This window comes from Asterias amurensis, chromosome 1 (genome assembly GCF_032118995.1).
Source record: "Asterias amurensis chromosome 1, ASM3211899v1".
Taxonomy (NCBI): domain Eukaryota; kingdom Metazoa; phylum Echinodermata; class Asteroidea; order Forcipulatida; family Asteriidae; genus Asterias; species Asterias amurensis.
In genome coordinates, this window is record NC_092648.1 from 21,863,254 (window position 1) to 21,883,098 (window position 19,845).

Below are 19,845 nucleotides of genomic sequence, written 5' to 3' on the forward strand. Positions count from 1 at the left end.
TCCCTTATTGTTTGTACAACCACATAACAACGAACCAAAGACACATAGGCTATTGATCGATAATAATAAAAAGTATGAACAGTATACTTGGTGCGTCTTCTCATTGATGAGCATAAAATAATTATATCCACAATTTAATTCGCGACAATCATAGCAATACAAAGACTATAAGCATTAAAATAAAAATAATATATTCCCTTTTATAGTTAGTAAGTTTACAAGATAAGAGTTATTTACTCTAAGCATATTTTTAAGGTCTACAATAAAGCAAACTCGTTTGCAAAATGTTCATTTTTAATACTCAATAAGTGATACCGAAATAACAGAAAATTTAATTCTAAATGTTGAGATAGATGTTACTGTTTCAAAAGTATTTTTGTTACAACTCATTTACAGTAGGATAAAACTAAGTATCGACAGTCAGTGCCCCTATTCATCCACACTCACTTTATTATCAAGGATTCTGTGATTCGCGACAAGGTGCCGAGATCGTCAGTATAACAATATAATCTGGGCATAGTGATAACAGCTTTTGTCACTAATATATATGTGTTTTGATGAGTGAATGTGAATAAACAATTAACTAAGGTTTTAAAAAATTAGTTCTTATCTTATTTAATTTACAAATTTAAGAATAGGCCCCGACCCGAGAGGGCGCTGTTCGTGACGTCAATCGGGGCGCCATCTTTGGTTGTTTTGCTGCATCCAGCAGCAATACAATTGGTCGGCATTGCCGGAAAATGCAAGGAAACAACCTTATTCGAAACGTACAAACTCACGACTGACTTACATGTACTTTGCACGTGTGTTTACTTTACGCATCAAGGCAAAGTCTGCCTCGATTGACGTCACAAAAGGGGTAGGCGGAGTCAACCCCCTAAACAACTTTATCTATTTTTTAAAGATATAAATCGTTACAAACAATTATTTTTTTTATTTCATTGTTACTAAACATATAGGCCTACTATTATGTTTGAACAGATAAAAATTCTATTTCCAGGTGACTTAAATTTGTTTGGTTTTTTTGGCAATCTTAAGCCTTACTAAAAGCATGGCTGATAAACCGTCCACTCAGTTCGAGTTATTGTCTTAGAGTGCAACTCAACAACGCGCACTTGATTTGTCGTGAAATTCGGATCGGTGTAGTGAAGCAGCGGTTCGCCATTGCGGCCGTGTAATCCCACCTTTACCTCACCATCCTCGTAAGTCACCCAGAAGCGATGAGATCCATCAAACTGAATGTCCATCATGTGTGCAACCAAACCTTCAAGACCAACACCCTGACCACGTGTAAACTCTGGCAAAATATAAGTTTTGGGAGGATTTGTTATCTTGTGTAAGCATTAAATACATTAATTCCAACACGTGCTATATCTCTGTAATGCTTAACCATGAACATTAATTTTTAGAAATATCGACTAATTTTAAATCGTCTCTGTTGTTCTATTAGGACAACATTTTAGAAACAATACATGGAGCTATAGGCCTTATGTTTCTTCACAACCAAAATATGTTACAATTCCCGGTGAGGGTTGTTCATTACACCCAACAAAACTTGTGCCAAAAGGCAGTGGACACTATTGGTAATTACTCACAAAAATTATTAGCACAAAACCTTACTTTGTAACGAGTAATGGGGAGAGGTTGAAGGTATAAAACATTGTGAGAAACGTCTCCCCCTCTGAAGTGACGTGGTTTTCGAGAAAGAAGTCATTTTAATCGAATTTGATTTCAAGACCTCAGATTTAGAAAGTGAGGTCTTGAAATCAAGCATCTGAAAGCGCACAACAAGGGTGTTTTTTTTCTTTCATTATTATCTCCCAAATTTGATGACCGATTGAGCTCAAATTTTCACAGGTCTGTTATTTTATGCATATGTTGAGATACACCAACTGTGAAGGCTAGTCTTTGACAATTACCAATAGTGTCCACTGCCTTTAAATAGATGTTCGTGGAGATTTTAGTTTCCGATTCGCACTCATTGCTTTCAAGTTAACCTTCAACACTTTAAATGTTTGTTTATTGCAAACGCTATAATAATCGGAATCGCGACCCTCGAATTTCGAATTTCGAACTTCAACTTTGACTTTCCCATTAAAATAAAATGTGTTGTAGGCCTATCTTCCAACTGTGTAAAGATTGTATATACTCACGAACAGCGTAGACCACATCGCCGTCCGCTCTTCCCATGAAGCGCACCTCAGTCAAGTTAGCCTCGTGATTCTTGAGAGTGAAGTCCAGTCTCACGGGGAATGAGATAGTTGTACGATTCAACAGGTATAACCTGACGTCACTGTCACTCGTATGGTAGGTGGCACATGGCGATTGAGGAGCTTCATTGAATGCCGTTGTAGCTGTCAGTAATTAATCAAAATAATGTCAACATATCTCGAGAACTAAAATTATTAATAGTTTTGCTTCATGAGCTTCAGTAATTTGTTTACAATACCTTAAAGGAACACAATTGGATCGGTCGAGTTGGTCTTCGAAAAGCGTTTGTAACCGTTTATTATAAAATGCATTTGGTTAGAAAGATGTTTTAAAAGTAGAATACAATGATCCACACACATTTGCTTCGAAATTGCGAACTAACACGGTCAGCCATTTTGGGGAGTCTTGACTACCATTATGCCGACCGTGTTTGTCGACGAGGTAAAAGGAATGCCACGTAATTTCGATTGATACTTGTGTGGATCATTATATTCTACTTTTAAAAACACCTTTCTAATCATATGCATTTTATAACAAACGGTTTCAAACGCTTTTCAAAGACCAACTCGACCGATCCAAGGCAACGTGTTCCTTTAAGACTGAATTAAAATGTCTTTTTAACGTTACAAATAGTAATAAATTACAGAGCCAGGCGATTTCTCGAGCTTAATTGCATATATTTGACCCCTGTGTAAATTCGAAAGTTACCCGTTTATAAAGGATACAAATACAGTTTTAATAACCATCAAAAGTAAACATGAGGACGTACTGATTGGCAAATAAAAAGTCATACAAGAGGATAGAACCGTGGTAATTTAATTGTACATACCCAAGATGTGACCATCTCCCTGACCACCTGTTGGCACCGGTTCGTCTGAGAGAAAAAAACACATACATTTTGAGTCAAGTGGCAGACAGAAATACAGTTTTAATCTTTTATAATTAATTTGAGCTCGATAGGGTGCAACAGTTACACCGATGTAGTTTATTTCACCGTATTTCCGTGTTTGCAGAACAAAAACCTGAATTAAAGACACTGGGCACTATTGGTAATTGAGACTAGTCTTCTCACTTGGTGTATCTCAAAATATACATAAAATAGCAAACCTGTGAAAATTTGAGCTCAATCGGTCATCGAAGTTGAGAGATAATAATGAAAGAAAAAACACCCTTGTCACACGAAGTTGTGTGCTTTCAGATGCTTGATTTCGAGACCTCAAATTCTAAATCCGAGGTCTCGAAATCAAATTCGTGGAAAATTACTTCTTTCTCGAAAACTTCATTACTTCAGAGGAAGCCGTTTCTGACAATGTTTTATACTATCAACCTCTCCCCAGTACTCGTTACCAATGAAGGTTTTATGCTAATCATTATGTTGAGTAATAACCAATAGTGTCCACTGCCTTTAAGGATGCAAATGATGCCAGGAAATTCTTGTTAAAAAGGGCCAATCTTATCAGTCATTATTGTTTACCTTGTCCGCAAGGCGTCCTTTTTTCGAAATCCTCCATGAGCGGCCGACCGTCCTTTCCAAATCGCACTTGGTAGGGAGTCACCGTTGACGTCATGTTCACGGCACCTGAGGAAACTATGTACATGTGAGTCACTCTGTGTTGGTGCACACAGAACTACATACATGAAAAACGATCAAAACCCTGTTTCAAATGCCTGCATTTTCTGAGGCATATTTTGATCATTATTTTATTGTCACTTAGGCCTACAGAAGAACAATGGAGAAACTACTATGCTGAGCTCATTCGGTATTCAGACTGCTAATTCGTAACTTCCATTTCAGCAAAATGTGAGAAAACAGCGCATGTAAATTGTTGGTGCAACTAAAATTCGTCTTTAAACTCATCTCTAAGATATGAACCACTTTCAAGCTCAGATTTCAAAATATTTGACTCTGTGTACTCGAAAAGACTCCGTGCGCCTGAAATAACTTCGTGTACTCGAAATTATTTCCGATGTCAGATGCAATTGTGTTAGCCATGCAATACTGTCCGCTCCGGACACTTTTGCATATGCAATCGTGTCCGGGGCTATGCAAAAACCATCCGGTGTCGCATGCAAATATGTTCGCTATGCAATACTATCCGGAGGACATTATTGCATATGCAACCATGTCCGTCAATAATGTCCGCCAGACGGTTTTGCATATGCAGTTCTGTCCGCCCGGACGCTGCAGCATAATGCAATTGTGTCCGCCTGGACACATTTGCATATGCAGTTATATCCAAGTGCAAAACCGTCCCTGCAGTAATCGCCCTTGGTCGACGGAACACGTTCATTTTTGTACAAGCAAAGTGCATGTCATGAATGACATGGGAAATGTTCGGCCGTTGGGTATCCTCTGCAATCATAAAATACGTGAATGTTCATGCTGCATTTAATACGTAGGTTCAGTGCATGCACGCGTGCTTACACACGCACATACATGTCCACCGGACGGTTCTTGCATAGCTCCGGACACGATTGCATATGCAAAAGTGTCCGGAGCGGACACTACGGCGGACATGTACATGACTGTATATGTACAGTATGTGCGCGCGTAAGCGAGCGTGCATGCGCTGAACCTACGTATTATGCAGCATGAATAATTCACGTATTTTATGATTGCAGCGAATACCCAACGGCCGACATTTCCCATGTCATTCATGACATGCACTTAGCTTGCAAAACAATGGCGAACGTGTTCCGTCGACCAAGGGCGTTTAGTTTACTGCAAGGACGGTTTTGCACGCGGATACAACTGCATATGCAAATGTGTCCGGGTGGACACAATTACACTATGCAGCAGCGTCCGGGCGGACACGATTGCATATGTAAAACCGTCCGGCGGACATTATTGCATATGCAACAATGTCCTCCTCCGGATAGTATTGCATAGAGGACATAATTGCATGCGACACCGGCTATGATTGAGCGCTTATAATTATGTTTTTTAGTGCATGGATGACTTGGGTGCACAATAAATTATTTTGCGATCTTTGACACATTCAAGGGTATTGAATTAAGAACTCAAATGGTTTAAAGTATTTATATTAATCAAGTATCGCTTCAGCGGCTTTATAACAAATCAACTACATTGCATTATTGATTGAAATATACAATAAAAAATTAAAGGAACACGTTGCCTTGGATCGGACGAGTTGGTCTATAACTGAGCGTTTATAACCGTTTTTTATACAATGCATATGGTTAGAAAGATGTTTTAAAAGTAGAATACAATTATTCACACAAGTTTGCCTCGAAATTGCGTGGTTTTCCTTTTACTGCGAGAACTAACACGGTCGGCCATTTATGGGAGTCAAAAATTTGACTCCCATAAATGGCCGACCGTGTTCCATTTATGGGAGTCAAAAAATTTTCTTTCAAACATAAGAGTATATGCTTACGAATAATAAAACAATTTTTTTAGTAATATTGTTTGTCACGATTTATATGTTTAAAATATATATTAAGTTGTTTGGGGGGCTGACTCCGCCTACCCCTTTTGTGATGTCAATCGAGGCAGACTTTGCCTGCAATGCGTATAGTAAACACACGTGCAAAGTACATGTACGTCCAAGTCGTGAGTTGGTACATTTCAAAAAGTGTTTTTTCTGCATTCAGCAGCAATACACCTGTTCGGCATTGCCGGAAAAAAAACCTTTTTTTTTTTTTTTTTTTTTTTTAACGTACAAACTCACGACTTTGTCCGTACATGTACTTTGCAATTGTGTTTACTCTACGCATTACAGGCAAAGTCTGCCTCGATTTACGTCACGAACAGCGCCCTCTCGGGTCGGGGTCTACTCTTAAATTTGTAAATAACATAAGAACTGATTTTTTAAAACCTTAGTTAACTGTTTATTCACATTCCACTCATCAAAACACATATATTAGTGACAAAAGCTAGATTTTGAAAAATACCACTTCCAGGTGACTTTAAGCAATTTGTTTTGCTTAAGCAGCTCTATGAAATTGACCCCTGTTCATGAGAAACAGTCTAATAAACCACGCAAAAAGATTAAACAATAATGCAAACGGATTACTAAACCATGCCGACAATTTCAAATTACTAAAGCATAAAGGGATTACCAAACCGTGCAAAATGATTGCTGTTTTCTTTTAATAAAAACGATTTTGGGAACTTTTTCAAAATGTCCATAGATTTAGATTAATCTTACAGGGTTTGAAGATAATGATAGTGGAAAGCTTCCCTTAAAATCTTACTTACTGAGGTGCTGTAGTTTTTTAGAAATGAGTAAAACAATGTCATGAAAATACGTTTGTTAATGACTTAAATAATTTTCGTCTCATGAGACGAAATTTATTTTCATGACATTGTTTTACTCATTTCCCCAAAACTACAGCACCTCGGCACGTATAGTATTTTCATGGAAGCTTTCTACTATCATTATCTTCAAACTGTGTAAGTTTAGTATAATTGTGGACATTGTGTTTTTGTCCTACAGAAGTTAGGCCTACATAGATCCTTTAAACTGAATTTATTAACATAGCTTGGAATTTTGAATGATTGTTTTGAATTGAATCAAACATTGCGAATGGTTTGCTAAACCGTTCAAATGGATCACCAAATCATCTCAACACATTATTATTTGTTCATCTGTTTAAATAAAGACGCATAAGAACATGTCTTACCTTCTACAGCAATTGAAGCAACAATTACACACTTTAGAAGTAATACGAAGAACGCCATGGTTGCTGTCAATACGACTGTGCTAACGCCCAGCCATTGGCAACGGTAGTTGAAGATCCCGGTGCTGTTTTTCTAAAGAGCAATCAGTGACTCTAGAAACAAATAGTCACTAATTCAACATGTCTTTTTTAACCTGTTGACTATCCAAAGGTTTCCATTGAAAACATGTTTACTGGTTGCCTACCGGTTTGCTCGTTAGACCCATTGACTGTTATGTTTCGGCAACGAGGCAAGCAAACGACGCGAACCAAACAGTTGCGATAGCATGAGCAACCGTTGCCACAGCAACAGGAAAAAACCCTTGCTGCATGCCCAATTTAATTTTACCGCGAGCCAGGTAACTGAGCAGAAATTAGAAAAAAAATTGTTTTTATCAAAACTCTAAGAAACTCTGTAGGGAACCATGTTACGAATGCTTATGCGCCCTTTTCGCTGGTAACCTTATTCTTTTCAGCTCAGCAGAATTCATTGGTGTCAGTAATTGCATCATGCAGCTCGATTACTTTGGCCCCATCTCCTCCATAGACCTCAATATTGTTATGTCCTTCAATAAAAAGCTTTGATGAAATTTTCTAAAGAGACAGACTGAATGACAGCTCCATAGCGTATGAAAGCATTAAAGGGATGTTGAGGAAGAAAAGGGGTCACGTTCAACTTCTACAAAAACAAGACGTGTAAAAACTTGCTGATTAAATCTGTTGGGTACGAACGTTGAGTAGCCTACCTTCTTATGTTGGGCTACGTGGCGAGTTGGCTATGCAGGCCTACCGAGAAAGTAATTTGTTTAAAAAGGTGCTTAAAAGTTACTTTAAAAATATCTGCCATTGAAAGCAACTTAAGTGTACAAAAACACATTATCCCGGTGCCACGTGGTCAAGTTTACCTTGCGACTAACGGAAAAAAGCCGGACATGCTCTTTTTGTGGTAAAATGTTGCACGTAATTGGGTAAACTGCTCCTCGTGGAAAACTTTTACCCATAATGCAAAGTATACAATGCACACTGCACTGGGTGCGTTCGATTAGCTTCCCCGGGTCGACCCCGGTGTGCTCATCCGGGTGGCGTATTTTATTCCCAAGACGAACGTGGGCAGATACCCACATTCGTCCAGTAAAAGTCGCCTATTTTTCCCCAAAACGAAAGTGTGTAGATAATTTCCCATGTTCTTCAGATAATTTAACCAAGCTAAACATTTTCTGCAACTTTTCAAGTAAATAAAATACCTCCCACGATTGTTTGCTTGGTCCCCCCCCCCCAAAAAAAAGGTGTAAAAAAAAACCTTCTTACAAACAGTAGATATCTGTCTTGATTTGCATCCATGGCTTTCCATAGTTACCCAACCAGGGTTGGCAAAAACTCGGGCTGTGTGGCGTTACAAAAGAAAGGACCATAGGCCCTCATTATGGTGGTAACTTTTCGCTTCTCAAGTGGTTTAGTCAGCTCGAAATGAAATCTGCCAGTACAGCTCGTCTTCATAAAGACATGGTGAATACACTCTAAATAGCAAACTTGAGTGCGACTCCTAGAGGATGGTTAACATGGAAAATGATGGCAGATTTTCACTGCAAGTTTGCAATGACAAGCAATAATAAGGCATTAAAGGGTATATATGTACTTTTTCCATAAAACACAATGTCCACAGATATACATTAAACTTACACAGTTTGAAGATTATGATAGTAGAAAGCTTCCCTAGAAATTTTACTTAAAGAGGTGCTGTAGTTTTTGAGAAATTAGTAAAAGTAATAATTTCCGTCTCAGTTTTAACATGTAAAAATGTATTAACCAGTTATTGCTATGGTTTTGGTATAATTTCATAACTGGTTAAGGGGATTTTACATGCTAAAATAATTTTGGATTCATCAGTTCAAAACTATTTTGTGACAATTGTTTTACTCATTTCTCAAAGACTACACAACCTTAGTTAGTAATATTTGAAGGGAAGCTTTCCACTATCGTTATCATCAAACCCTGTGTGATGTAAATCTGTGGGCATTTTGAAATGAACCCGAATCCTTTAACCTGTTCACTGAAAGTAGAGTTTGAGATACAGACAACTGCAACCCGGGCCCCTCCAATCACAATAATCATATAACGACAAATATCTTAGCCACATACCTGAATTTTCAAGTCGGGATTGTTTATTACGTTGTTTGAGGCTCAAAACTGCATTCGTATGAAGAAAAAACCTACAACTATGCAATGAAATCATACAAAAAACATCCAAACCAAATAGTATTTTTTTCATGAACACTGTTCAATGCAATGTGAGGATAAAAAGCAACATCCTAAAGTCATAGTGTATTCTCGGCCTTATTTTTGAAGTGTGCACGCTTTGGTTCTTTTCTACAAATTTTTAAACCTCAAATGAGATCTTCCTTAAAGACACTAGTAGTAATTGTCAAAGACCAATCTTCTCATTTGGTGTGTCTCAACCAAACCTGTGAAAATTTGAGCTCGATTGGTCATCGGAGTTGCGAAATAACTATGAACGAAAAAAAAATCCTTGTCACACGAAGTTGTGTGCTTTAAATGCTTGATTTCGAGACCTCAAATTCTAAACTTGAGGCCTCGAAATCAACTTCGTTGAAAAATACTTTACTTCTTTCTCGAAAATCACGTCACTTCGGATGGAGCCGTTTCTCAACTTGCTACCAATTGAGGTTTTATGCTGATAATTATTGTAGGTAATTTGCCTTTAACATCACTGTCATTCAAAGTGGAAAACAGCCAATAAGTTAATCAAGGACAGATTGGAACTTTGCACCATTATAGCTTTCAGCATTATTGATGAAATAGATAGTAAATTAATCAAACCATTCCTTCCTGAGAAATCAATTACTTTATTCACTGGCCATGGTATAAATGAGATTGCATGCATTATAGGGCTCCACAAAGTTGCCATAAAAAAATGCGATCGATATCAGCCCTAAATACTTCAAGAAATAATAAACTACACCATTCGGAACCACTCTACCAGATTTTATGTTTTGCTCAGAATTTCTAGATGCTTTCGGACATCAAATACCTTTTTTAAAAGTAACTCCTTTCTGTGTGCAAACCAAAGCGCAGTAATTTCAATCATAAAGTAGTTGAGATCAGGGGTCAGTTTTATCTGTTTCAAACATCAACTCTTGACACCAACTAAAATTTGTACATTTTACTAAATTTCTTCACAGAAAGGCACTGGGCACCTTCGGTAATTGTCAAAGACTACTCTTACTTGGTGTATCCCTGCATGTGTTTAAAATAACAAATCTGTGAAAATTTGGGCTCGACTGATCATCGAAGTTGCAAGACAACAATGAAAGAAAAATACCCTTGTTGCACAAATTTGTGTGCTTTCAGATGCCAAATAAAAGGCTTCAGCCCTGAAGTCTTTTGATATTTGAGTGAGAAACTACCTCTTTCTTAAAAACTAAAATACTTCAGAGGCAGCCATTTATCACAATGTTTTGTACAGTTTTATCAACAGCTCTTCGTTGCTCGTTACCAAGTAAGTTTTTATTTTAACCATTATTTTGACCAACTACACATGACAACTGATAATCTTAAGCCCAATCTAGTTTGTATTGACCACACCATTTATGTAAGGTCCTCCTTAGAGGAATAATTTGTAGGGGCATGGAGGCAAATGTCTCTGTTACCTCCCTGAAGTGCCTCCATTGCCCTGCCTACAGATGAAATTCTAGTGTATTTCTTGGTAGGCAATTGTTGGTGTTGATTGTTTTGTTTACATAGTCACAGATAATCATAAAAGAATTTACTAGACTTGCAGAATTTACTAGACTTACAGATAACTATCAAACAAACAATTAGGTCAATAATGCCACCAGATTCATAAACTTGCCCAGTCTGTCCAAGCCAGTCCACGTTGCACCCTCTTACCCATGACAAACGAAAAAACCAGTGTCGTAATCAATTCTAAAATTTTGAAAGAAAAGTAACCAGATCAAGTCAAAATAAACAGAATGGTGAACAGTCTCAATCAAGCTTCTTAATTTAATTACTCAATTGGAAAATTAAGAAACTCATCAAATCTAATGAAACAGATAATTAACAAAAAACAAATTACAGGAGAAAAAAAGGTGAAAATAAGCACTAAAATTTGTTATGGTTCATTCTTTGTTACAGTGCAAGAACATGCACATCGTACATGATATATTGCAACATCCCTTATTTAATGTACACAGCAAAGTTTTTTGATTCCCAAATGCTCCAATTGCATAATAATCTCAAAAACATGAAGTCACAAGATTTTTGTGACAAAATGTGTTCATGCAAACACTTTTAAAGTGCCTGCTGTAAATGTGTTTATGACTACACAATTGGAGCGTCATGGAACTATTATAAGGCCAACACAAGGCTAACACACACTGGCACTGAGTGCACAAATCATTCCTCACAGTATGACTGCAATTAGTTTCACATTTTTAGTTGTCATGTAATCAACTAAACTGCCTCAAAATGTACTTTTCTTTCCATTCAATTACATCCGAATTCACACCAACTTGTCTTCTTCATGAAGTACCTATCAAACATAAAGTTGACAATAAAACAACGAATGTGTTTTCAAATAATATAAACAATACTTCTTCCGTCATTAATTAAATATTAATTATACACTTCAAAAAAGACTGGTGCACAATACGCTCCAACCTGTCTTTTTAAAACTAAACAATGCCACAACTTGGTACCAGTTAACCAGATACTTCCTAAGGTGATTGTATAAGACATGCTGTTGCAACATCACAGCCTAAGTTTTGCCAACCAAGGTTGGAAAACTGTGGAAAGCAAAAAATGCAAAGCAAAAACAGATAGCTACTGTTAGTAAGAAGGTTACACAAATATTCAAACATAATGTTGAATTTGTTGGAAACAAAGCAACCAATCATGGGAGGTGTTTTATTTATTTCAAGGTTTGCAGCAAATGTTTAATTTGGTTAAAATATCCGTTAACACGATTGAGTGCTTGATTTGTTTATCAACAATGGAAAGGCCTATCAGAGGCAGTTTGATGCAGACTTTCAAGTTGAAAGTCTGCATCAACCTTAACCTCTTAACTCTAACCTCTCAACCCTGACCTCTAATCTTCTTGATTTATTTAAATTTTACAAGGTGTTTGGAGATACCAGCCAGCTACTGCTACCGAGTAACTCCTTCAAACACTTAGACAGGCTTGATACTTCACGGAGGCTGTCTCCTCTCCGTGCCCCCTGGTCATTGCCTTGGTGCCCTTGAAATGCTCAAGTAGGGTGCCCTCTACCAATGAGAAAAAGCATTGGTGCCCTTGCCCTTTCAAAAACAAAGCATTACACTTTACAGGCCTGAGTTCAGAAATATTTCCCTTCAATTATTGAGTCTAATGCATATTTTCTAACATGCAATACAAGGTGCTGGATTAGAGTGTTGATGTTTGTGAACCATAGAGCTATGTTCTTTTATATAGCTCTATGTTGTGTACAGACCTAGGTAAGAGCATAACATGTTGTACGGCTCAGTACGGCAATTATGTAGCAGTGGTTTATTTATCCCTTTATGAGTGTTGTAGAATCTATAAATTGAATGAACAATCAGATATATGCCTACCTTTGCGGGCATAATGCAAATATGCAAGTATGTAAATTTCAACACATATGTAATTTCTCTGAAAATTTCAACATGGGCTGTTTCAACAAATTCATGAACAAGCCTCAAACAAGTGTAAACCCAGGATGCTTAAAAAATGTGTGCTTCTGGTGGAATCTAGATTTAGTGCTCTGGTCAATAGCTCTCTGATCTCCCCACTCCATTGAGGATCCTGCGTCCCACAGATGGTTAATTTCAAATAAAAAATTAAAAAAAGACACAAAAGATGACTTCTAGATTCAGAGTCACAGAGAATGGCTTACTCTGTCATTGTCTGTGTAAGCCCATGGCGGTCCAACAATCTTTGGAACTTGAACCAACTCACCAGTCCTCTTTACCAAACCATAAGAAACAAAAAATCTAAAACACTCAGAGATAATTCTTACTTGCAAGTATTTGTGTGAATATCTTTTATTCTTTGTTTTTAGGAACTTGAGCATGTTTTTATCTCTCTGTGAACTTGGGCCGCGAGATTTGAATGTTTAAATAAGCTCAGAATAATAATAATATTACTCTATTCACACCCATGCAGCTAAGTGCTGGCCATACATGTACAAATGATGTGGTTAGTAATCAGGACCTTGTATATCATGTAAGCTTAATATCATGTAGATTATTGCAAAATATATTGTTTTTTTCACCGACAACTACATGTAAACCTCAAACTGCACTTTGCCATGTAAAGTGGTTCCGTTAAAAAAATGCAAGCAGCAGGACATTTTAGCACATAGCAGCTCTCTATTTGAAATTTAGGGCCCAAGGTTTGTTAATTGTAAACACATGACCAATGACTTGTTACAATATGCCTGAAAGTCTGGGATTCCCTACATTGCACAAGTCAGCATGTGCACACAAAATGTTCATATATCAATTATAAAATTAGTCTCATCTTAAAAATATATTACATGATGCAAGTAATCATTATGTTTAAAACCAAGCACCTTGCAAAAACGAGAGCTTATTCTATCCTGTGTGCAAAGTGATTGACATCAAAAATGTAAGTTATTATCCATATTGTCCATGGATCCCACATTAGTATTTCAATCACACTACACCCAGTAATAACCATGTAGATGTACATGTACGTATGTAGATGTACAACACAGTCATTCATGGCATGAAATTCATCCTTGCTGTATATTTACATAATGACATCTCCATGCAGTTTTATCAGTTATGATAATGATGTCACTCTCTGTATCCATGGCTTCACGGTGAACAAAGCACTTTCTACTGACAAAGCCATACTTTTGTTCTTCGCACTAAAGGCATCAATCCAGTGCAACATGTGATTCAGACAGTTCAATCCTTACGTGACTGACGAAAAATCAATTTCTAGAATAGCAGCTGTGCCATTCACGATCTCTATCTTCACTTCAAACACACTCAAGTCAGTATTTCCTAAACATCGTGGCTGTCAGTGTAGCTTCAATGTGGTGCAGCATGGCAGGGATTCCAAACCCTTTCATCTTTCAAAGGGAGATGTTCATATTTCTCCAAGATGTTCCTCGATTCCTTCGCTCTCCGTGATGAGCGCCCTCTCTAAGATCACTTTCCCCTCTTTATAGCGTTGGCTCTCCTCCGTGGCAAACTCATAGATCCAACCAAGTTTGGAGTCGCAGTTTTTACAGAAAACATCACGAACGATGTGTCTCCCAGTGAGCATGACACGGTCCTGGACCTCACTAAAGGATAGATTGACGACCTTCTTGAACAGGAACGCTCTACCCGTTGAACCAGTAAACCGTGTTGACATCAACTCAATCCTGTTTGTTAGAACGGTGTCACAATTTGCACAAGAGAATAATCTCGTGCCTCCAATATGCTCAAGAAATATCCTCCCCATGTTGTCCGGCTCCTTTGTTATCTCCAAATATTCTGGGGGGGAAAAATTATAATAACAACCATCATTTACACGTATAGGCTAACACTTTATAATTGTTTCTAAAATGCTTATTATTTGAGGTATTTCTAGCTACGTTCAATTGTATAAGGCCCAACAATGGAGGAATAAATCATACAAAACAAGACCAACGCAAAATCCTTCTCTTAGCAATAATTGTAAAAAGCGGGTCACTTGGGGCTGGCCCGGGGTGCTCTGACGTCACCACAAGAAGGGTCACGATATGATACAATATTTTTTTTCTCCAGGTGGAACGTGGGTAAAATATCTGCACACGTTCGTCCTGAAAAAAAATAGCAGACTTTTTCAGGACGTGAGGTAATTATCAGTGCCCACGTTTGTCCTGGAAAAAATAAAATACGCAACTTGGATGAGCACACCGGGGTCGACAAAGGGAAGCTAAACGATTGCAACCATTGTGTCAAGACCAGAACTCAAAACCACTCACACTCTGCTGATTAAAAACACCATAGCTTGAGTCCAGTACGCTTGACCGCTCGGCCACGAATAAAACATTTATCTATCAGGGAAAACAAACCTGACGAAAAAAGCTATTGTAGAGAGGACAAAAGGATTTGATAGTACAAAGCATCGTTCTTTAGGTCAAAATTGCCTGACAGTGTTGGGTGAATTCAATGCTTTATGCGTATGAATGGACTATAAAAGCCAAACATAACAGGATTCTATAGGGCAGGTAGCTGTGATGTGTCTCTACATGATCAAGATAAGCAGTCAACAGAAACATTTTCAACACAAAATGTGTAAAATCCCTTCATAGTGCAGTTGCATACATTATTTCAACAGGCATCGTTTAATCAGTTTTCATCCCATCAAGGCGCTTTTCTTCGTCTAGACATTCCATTCACAAAAGCCATGTTAGATTCATTTAATTATACTACTTCTTGGTGCATAAATTACCTGTATTTTAAGATCAAGCTGTAGCTTCTGCCTTTGAGATGTGTTCAATCTGACTCTCTTGAGCTACAATGTATCAAGGAGGTAGTTATGGACAGCCGGAATGAAATGCTGTATTCTGCAACCCACTGATGTTATATATGCAAAACATTAAACAGCTGATTGCTAGATGTGGAGGCCTATAGAGGCTGTGTGCTGAAGATCTGTGCATATACAGTACCTGCACACAACAGGGTACAGAGAATGAGAGATTACACATTGATCAATATTCATTTCTCCATGCAGGCTGAGTGAATAGAGCTATATAGGCCTAGAGCTTACTAGGGCTGACAGTGACATGCTCAACATTGCTAATGTATAAATGGGTTGATGGACTGGGTGGCAAAATGCAAACACTAGGGAGTGCTGAGGTTGGGATGGGTAGGGTGACACATAGTGAGGTATTATTTTGATTGGAGAGGATTTTGAATAGCTCTAGGTGACATTAAAGGGACACATAGCCTGGATCGGGCGAGTTGGTCTCTGAAAAGCGTTTGAAAACTGTTTGCTGTAAATAAAAGAGGATTTGGAAAGATGTTTTAAAACTAAATATAATGGTCCACACAAAAATGCCTCGAAATTGCACGGTTTTCCTTGTACGTCATGAACTAACAGGGCACGCCATTTCGTGAAGTCAAATTTTTGACCCCACAAAATGGTCGACCATGTTAGTTTGCAAAATAAATGAAAAACCAGGCAATTTTGAGGCATATTTGAATGGGTGGCATGATAGGGCAGGGTTTAATAATTCTAGCATAGAGCTAGCCAGGGCCCAATTTCAAAGCTGTTTTAAAAGCAGGAAATACTGCATATAAAATGTCTGTGCTAAGAAAACACCGAGTTGGGCACCAATTGCAATAAGCCTTTTTGAGGTATTGCGGACACAATGCTACAACACTGTAAAGTTGTGGTAAATTTGTGCGTATTGACCATAGAAATAGAGCGTATGTTATTCAGTGAAGTGCGCATTTTAGGCGACGCTGCGTTTACACGTAAACCTAATGACTACCAACATGGTGAGCGTGGCATCAGTCGCGGCGTGTGACACGCGTGTATCACGTCCACCATACCTCAAAAAGGCTTATTGCAACAATGTAACCATGGAATTTTGGCAGGTAAACAGTTTATGTTAAGCATGATTTTCTGTGCTTAGCAAATTTGTATGCTTACACTTGGTCCCAGGTGTTAAAGCCATTGGACCCTTTCGGTAAACAGTATTGTCCAAGGCCCACACTTCGTGTATCACAACTTCTATATCAAATAACAAACCTGTGAAAATTTGGGCTTAATCGGTCATCGGAGTCGGGAGAAAATAACGGGAAAACCCACCCTTGTATCCGCGCGTTTCGCCGTGTCGTGACATGTGTTTAAAATAAATCCGGAATTCTCGTTAATGAGAATTGATATTGTTTTACTGTTTTCTCAAAAAGTAAAGCATTTCATGGAATCATATTTCAAGAGAAGTATTTCACCACTACCTTCTGTAAACCCTGTAGGTTATTTGTAAATCTGTGAACTTTTTTCTTTTTTTTCTGTACCGAAAGGGTCCAATGGCTTTAAGGGCACTTGATATGCTGGAATAGAGAAAAAGGGGGTCCTTCCTCGCGTGGATTGGGTGAACTATGAGAACCTGTTCGTTGCCTCCAGGGATGATTTGATTATGTTGCAACCCTGCCTCTATTATCTAAACAGATTTATAATGGACCTTCACAAGTTCCCAATGTATGCAAATTGAACATTACATCTGCAAAACTGTTGGGAAAAATTAGGGAACATCATGCTCAGTTGTGTGGGGCTGATGGTGGTGTTGGTGGGCATGACACACACATTTCTGCATCTGCCTCATCACAATCCATGGCATATTTGCCAGCTAATAGTGTCTGTGCTCATTATACAATTGTTGCACCCTGTGACGGGGTCCAGTGGCGTTTTGTACAACGGAGGGGGGAAATGGCACCGAGGCGAAGCCGAGGGTGCCATTTTCCCCCCAGGGTGTACAAAACCCCTGAACCCCAATCACAGCGTGCAACAATTATTTGTTATACCTTGGTAACATAGCATATTTCATGGGAAAGGCTATGTTACATTCACAAGTGACTTCTCGTTATATTTAATTGCTTATCAAATGTCTGTTTTCCAGAAGAGGGTTGTTTTGTCAGGCAAACATTGAGGTCCTAATTGACATATTTTTTTAATGGAAATTTAAGTTTAAAAACATCAACTCCCAAAAACAGCACATCACTGGTTTTTAGTTTTTTTGGTCAGCCCCCTCAATTACATGAGCAAAAGCATATTGCTGTGGGGCTCTATCCAATGTTGGAACATGAAATACATATGAGCGCCAGTTCAGCAGAATGTCTTGATCTCGACTGCAATAATCATTTTCTGCACTGATCTATTGTTTAATAATATTAATAACAGCAGGCATTTAGGCAAAACTAAATAATCACTGCGCAGTTGTTTTGTGTTTTTGTTTTTTGCACTGCTGATTAAAAACATTTACATGACGTTCAGAGGAGAAAAGATTCTTTCCAAAGAAGTCCACATACTTGGCAACTAATAACTTCTAAAGTTGTGTGTCCTTGGATAATTCTACCTCCATGATTTGGGTGAGGGGTCCATAGTTTTATGGGTTTGCAATAGAGGGCACGTTATTGATTCATAACACAATCAACTGACCCTGAACTGGTCAAACAGGTGACAATGTTTTTCTTAAAGCCGCTTCACTGGACCATGGAGGAAGGAAGAGAAGGAGCTCGAACGAAGGGACTTCAAAAGTCAAACCCGTGTTACCGTGGTCGTTTAACAACACCTCGTAATCATCCACATACCTTATACAAACAATGGGCGACCTGGCATCTATTTGAGTTGGTGCGAGCGCACTTGGTTCTTCACTCAACTATGGTGTCGTGTGTCATATGGATATAATACATAAATTTTTTTTTTGAGACCTGATAAAAATTGTGTACACTTTCGCCCCCAAATCGAAAAACACAATTGAATACCAACCACCCTCGTGTGCTAGTACCCAAATTTTGAGCTAGCTAGCGAAAGTCACAAAAAATGTAAAACTATGCCATGATGTTTTCGTGAAACACCACAAACGGTAAATGAAAACGTGTATAATCACAATTCTTGTCTCCAATGATTCAACTTAACACGAAGGCAACGGTGCAGTCTGGCGGTACCACACCTTCTGTACGAAGAGATCTAATCCTGCTCGTTAATCGGCTGTCCAGCTGGAGGTCTCCTATCTTTTTCCACTGGTCAGACAGGGGCATTGTCAGGCTGTTCTTTGGTACTCTGCGGTTTTGCAGGTCGTTCGAGCTCCTTCTCTTCCTTCCTCCATGACTGGATTATTCTTGTTTTTTTTAGTTGACTTGGTGAGTTATGACATTGTTAAAGGAATCCATAAGGTTTATCGCGATTCAGAACCACAATGCATTATGGGTAGGCGGAGGGAGCATTCGACGCTGCAGTGTAGTTGTGCACGACGTGCGCACACATGTTCAACATCGGTAAACTTTTGGGTAAACTGATGATAACATTAACCATTTTTGTGTCAAAAAGATTCAATTTTCGTTTCAATTCAATTCCCTTTTATAACATTATTAACAACAAAACACAACATGAAATAATAGTTCAAGACTGTATTATTAATTTAAAGTAATTAAAATATAGCCTTGCTCTTGTTGGTACGTATTTCTCTAAGCTATGGCCATCCCCATTGCACTAACAACACACACAGCAGCAGTACCATACACACATTCATTGAATAAACACAACAACATTAGTCATAGTCACCCATCCCATACTACAGTTAACAGTCAGTCAGCATGCATAAACACAGTACAGGAAGGAATGGAATGCTGCCATCAAAATCGAGCATCTCTAGGAGATCTTTACGTACATTTGGGTGGAAATTAGTCCACAATTACCTTGTTTTACAAACCAACTCGTCGCAATAACCTACCTTGATATTCCTTCAGCGAGGTACACTGCAAATCGTTCGGGAACAATACGAAATTTCATGCACAAAATGCCCAGTTCAAGACCTTTAATTATTAAAGAGAACTGCACTTCCGCGGACAAAACATAATGACGTCATGGGGTCAACAGCTGATTAGTACGTAAGGGACACGGGCATGCAGCACGCATGCCCGTGTCAGAGCTATGGTTTTGCATAGTATTTGTTACTTTGGCCCAATCGGAAGTTAATATTTTTTTATTACTGATAACAATAAATTTACATACAAAATAATCATTGCATTTTAATCCATTTTGAATACAACAAAAAATGTACTTATTATTTATTAGTACAGTCTTTTCCTAACCTCTTACAAAAACGAAAGTAAAACGGATTTCTTTTTGTAAAGTATGATTTGTAAAGTAAGCAGCTAGGATGACAGAGTTTATAATCATTCATCATAAATTAAAGTAGTTAC

At 38.2% G+C, this 19,845-nt stretch overlaps 2 protein-coding genes across 2 annotated transcripts; both read right to left on the reverse strand.

The window, feature by feature from the left end:
• LOC139941205 (uncharacterized) lies at nt 1-7,037 on the reverse strand. Its single transcript, XM_071937667.1, has 5 exons — nt 6,859-7,037; nt 3,686-3,790; nt 3,041-3,085; nt 2,154-2,354; nt 1-1,297 (listed from the first exon to the last, which is right to left on the reverse strand). The coding sequence occupies exons 1-5, from the start codon at nt 6,914-6,916 to the stop codon at nt 1,044-1,046; spliced, it is 663 nt and encodes a 220-aa protein (XP_071793768.1). The 5' UTR covers nt 6,917-7,037; the 3' UTR covers nt 1-1,043.
• A 3,354-nt stretch (nt 7,038-10,391) lies between these two features.
• On the reverse strand, nt 10,392-19,490 carry LOC139950932 (protein yippee-like 5). Its single transcript, XM_071949796.1, has 3 exons — nt 19,374-19,490; nt 15,365-15,581; nt 10,392-14,421 (listed from the first exon to the last, which is right to left on the reverse strand). Exon 3 carries the CDS (start codon nt 14,387-14,389, stop codon nt 14,030-14,032), a length of 360 nt encoding a protein of 119 aa, XP_071805897.1. The 5' UTR covers nt 14,390-14,421; nt 15,365-15,581; nt 19,374-19,490; the 3' UTR covers nt 10,392-14,029.
• Between the last annotated feature and the right edge of the window lie 355 nt (nt 19,491-19,845).

Excerpts from the sequence above, each read along its gene's own strand:
- LOC139941205 (XM_071937667.1), bottom strand. The coding sequence starts at position 6,916 with ATGGCGTTCTTCGTATTACTTCTAAAGTGTGTAATTGTTGCTTCAATT. Across the intron at positions 3,791-6,858 it reads TGCTTCAATTGCTGTAGAAG|GTGCCGTGAACATGACGTCA; the intron begins GTAAGACATGTT and ends TAGTTTCCTCAG. Across the intron at positions 1,298-2,153 it reads CGATGTGGTCTACGCTGTTC|AGTTTACACGTGGTCAGGGT; the intron begins GTGAGTATATAC and ends ATATTTTGCCAG.
- LOC139950932 (XM_071949796.1), bottom strand. The coding sequence starts at position 14,389 with ATGGGGAGGATATTTCTTGAGCATATTGGAGGCACGAGATTATTCTCT.